The sequence below is a fragment of the Maniola jurtina genome, chromosome 26 (genome assembly GCF_905333055.1).
Source record: "Maniola jurtina chromosome 26, ilManJurt1.1, whole genome shotgun sequence".
NCBI classification, from domain to species: domain Eukaryota; kingdom Metazoa; phylum Arthropoda; class Insecta; order Lepidoptera; family Nymphalidae; genus Maniola; species Maniola jurtina.
In genome coordinates, this window is record NC_060054.1 from 1,231,178 (window position 1) to 1,235,000 (window position 3,823).

Consider the following 3,823-nt stretch of genomic DNA (forward strand, 5'->3'; position numbering starts at 1 on the left):
CTTGTAGTTACGTTATTTCAAAAAATGGCGGATAAATTACAATAATTTCAAAATTGAATAAACTGTGTCTTATTAACACAGAAATAACACGAATTCTATTAAAATACATATTAAAAAGAAAAAAACATATTTTTTTTTTAATTTTAAAAAACTACAGATAAAACACCTTTTTTATTTTTAGTTAACTCAAACCTGTACATTTTATAAAACTCACAATTTTTTTTTTTCAAATTTAGTTCGTCTGAAAATGTTTCGCGCCTAAAAACATTGTTATGTTTGAAAAATTAAGAATATTATTTTACGTTTTTTTAACACTGTTCATACCGTATTTGTTACAAGAATATATTTCGGCGATTCTTATAAATAAAGTGAGAAGTTGTAATAGCTGTAGATCGTGCAGAAATCGTTAAAAAATGGAGTTGCACGTTTTGTTTTTGCTAATTTTATTGATGAACTTGGGCTGTGTGGTTTCGGAATTGAGTTTGAGATTTGGTAAGTGAAGATTTGGTAAGGGACTTCGTCTGTGTTGATGTTAGCTGGCGGGCGTGCTCCGCCTTTTTGGAGTGTTTTTTTTTTTTTGTTAAAACTGACTGGAAAGCGCTCTAAGAGGGTGCCGTGCGTGTGTCGGCGAGCGCCGGCAGTCGGCACAGACGGGGTCCATACTTGTATAGTTTCCCTAACTTGTTACAAATAACTACAAACTTGACATTGGCTTATATTTTATTATTTTTGTAAAGCCAAACGAGAGAGAGAGAAAAAAAGTTTGACGTGTGTATCTGTGTATCTGTCTGTGGCACCGTAGCTCTTAAACTAATGAACCCATTTTAATTTAGTTTTTTTTTTGTTTGAAAGGTGGCTAGATCGAGAGTGTTCTTAGATATAATCCCAGAAAATCGGTTCAGCCGTTTGAAAGTTATCAGCTCTTTTCTAGTTACTGTAACCTTCACATGTCGGGGGTGTATAAATTTTTAATTTACACTTATTCATCATCACAAGCTACTCAACCGCCGGCCCACTACTGAGCACAGATCTCATCCCAGAATGAGAGCTACATCTGTCGCGATGTTTACCCATCTTTGGGTATAATGTGCGCAAAACAAGTACCAACTCCACTAACAAGTACCACTTATTAGTGGGAGGTCTCAGGTTCGATTCCCGGCAGGGGTTTGTAATTTTATATTTTCTAAATTTCTGGTCTCGTCTTAGTCCAGTAATTCTGTAATATGAGATGGAAAGTTTTCAGAATGTTATGCAAATTGGTGGTTTTATAGATTTCGATGTGCTCTTTCCGAATTTTTATTTTGCCACCTCGTACCTTTGCCGCTCGCGCCGCCATCTTGGAAAAATGGCGCCCAAAAACAGTTTTTTCACGATAACTTCTTTCCCACGCATTTTACGATAAAAATGGCTATGTAACAATTAAACTAGAGACAATTTCCTACAATTTGTGTAGTCACCTTTATTTGTAGACTCAATAGTTTCAGCGTACGAGTGCCACAAAGCCCACTCCAACACTCGTTTTGGCTAAATAACTCATTTCCACCCCACCATGTGGTAGAGTGAGTGGCGTGATTTTTTTTTATGGTATCTCCAGGAGCCGGTAGTCACCTTCAATTTAAGCCATCAGTTCGACCAGAGAATACTAACACTCTTCAGAATTCCAAACCATTGCCCGTTACTAATTCATTGAAGTCATTGATGCATAGCTTGTTTTCAGTAATTATAACAGAAATCCAGGAAGTAGAGTTACCGCAGCAAATCGGCCGAGCTATGAAGGTGGCTGAGGAAAAGACACCAGGCACGACCGTCTCTGATGACGTCATACTGCTAGATAGGCAGAATGAAGAGGAGAGCTATAGGAAACGTAAGAAGAGAAACTTTTTAGTATGCATTTCAATTGAGAAGATGACAGACAGACACACTTTCACATTTATAATAAACCGGCTAATGACCGCACGGATTTAGTTTTTTTGAATTCCATGGAAACTCACTTATTTTCCGGGATAAAAATTAGCCTATGTTCTAATCCAGGATATTATCTATCTCCATTTAAAATTTCAGCTAAATCCGTCCAGTAGTTTTGCGTGAAGAGTAACAAACATACACACAAACTTTCGCCTTTATAATATTAGTGTGATAAAACTTCTGACTGACGCTAGAGGTCAATGAAGGTAACGCAAATAGGTCACTCGGAGGCCATAGACCTATCCTAATTCCTCAAAACCCCTTGAAGAAGGCGAGGAACTGTTCTCTTCTGCTGGTACCATTGGTTCGCGCGGTACTAAATTCGAGTCCTTTTTAGGGTTCCGTACCTCTAAAGGAAAAACGGAACCCTTATAGGATCACTTTGTTGTCTGTCTGTCTATCCGTCCGTCCATCCGTCGTGTCTGTCAAGAAACCTATAGGGTAGGTACCTACTACCCATTGACCTAGAATCATGATTTGGCGGGTAGGTAGGTCTTATAGCACAAGTACAGGAATTTGTGGTTACATCACTAAAAAAAAATGTGTTTCAATTTTCAAAATAAGATAACCATACCAAGTGGGGTATCATATGGAAGGGCTTTACCTGTACATTCTAAAACAGATTTTTATTTATTTTTATGTATAATAGTTTTTGATTTATCGTGCAAAACGTTGGGTTCCGAGTACGGAACCCTCAGTGCGCGAGTCTGACTCGCACTTGGCCGGTTTTTTTGCAGTATGCTCTGCGATATCCAAGGGTGTCTCCCTCATCATAGACCTGTCCTGGTCACCCTGGGAAGCAGCTGAGGAACTGTCTTCCTCTGCTGGTATTCCACTGGTGCGCACGGTACTAGGCTCACAACAGATGGTAGGAGCCTTCAATAGCTATCTGGAATCTCGGAACGCCACTGATGCTGCCATCCTGTTGGAGAGTGAAAGTGGTTTGTACCATAGATAGATATACTTTAAACTAACTTAAATGCACTATATGATATGATTTAGGTTTTTTTTTAATCCTGTGGGAACTCTTTGATTTTCCGGGATAAAAAGCAACCTACTCGAATGTCAATTTCGGGGATACAATCAATCTCAAAAATTACAATCAAAAATGAAAGGTACAGTTTCATATAAATAGATTAAACGGATGGGCATTTGAGAATCTTGTAGGAACGCTTTGATTTTCCGGGATAAAAAGTAGCCTATGTCCGTCCCCGGAATATAAGCTGACCCTGTACCAAATTTCGTCAGAATCGGTTAAACTGTTGGGCCGTGAAAAGGTAGCAGACAAACAGACAGACAGATAGACACACTTTCACATTTATAATTAGTATGGATTTAGGTTTTTTTTAATTCTGTAAGAACTCTGATTTTCCCGGATAAAAAATAACCTACTCGAAATCGAATGTCAATTTCGGGGATGCAAGCTGTACCAAACATCAGATCAGTTTAACGGATGGGCATTCCCGTGGAATTTTACTTTTGCTAGCATATCTTTCCCATTTGTAGACGTAGACCAAACCCTGTACGAGCTGTTAGGGCGGTCGCACATAAGGGTGTGGGTGCACGCCGGGTTCACCAAGGATACCGCGAACGCGCTGAAGAGCATGCGACCTGAACCCAGCTTCTATGTCATCGTAGGGGACAGCGCTTTTGTGGCCAATACTTATAAAAGGGTAAGTCTAAAAAAAGGGCTCTCTCCGTCACTCGTTTCATACAAACGTAGTTCCAATTTCATTTGAATATTAAGCAACCAAAGTCCATGAAATTTTGCAGGCATATTCTAGAAACTAATATCTATGTCTGTGGTTTTCCAGATTTCTGTTAAAATTTTCGGTTTCAAAGTTACGCGGTCTTAAAA

General features: G+C 38.9%; 1 protein-coding gene across 1 annotated transcript in view; it reads left to right on the forward strand.

Annotated features, from left to right (window-relative positions):
- Positions 1–201: 201 nt before the first annotated feature.
- The window catches only part of LOC123878780 (glutamate receptor ionotropic, kainate 2), a 20,402-nt gene continuing 16,780 nt past the window's right edge, over positions 202–3,823 (forward strand). Inside the window, exons 1-4 of the mRNA XM_045926097.1 lie at positions 202–492; positions 1,718–1,864; positions 2,703–2,906; positions 3,472–3,638. Of these exons, the coding sequence (XP_045782053.1) occupies positions 414–492; positions 1,718–1,864; positions 2,703–2,906; positions 3,472–3,638 (597 nt within the window). The 5' untranslated portion in view covers positions 202–413. The remainder of the gene's footprint in view (positions 493–1,717; positions 1,865–2,702; positions 2,907–3,471; positions 3,639–3,823) is intronic.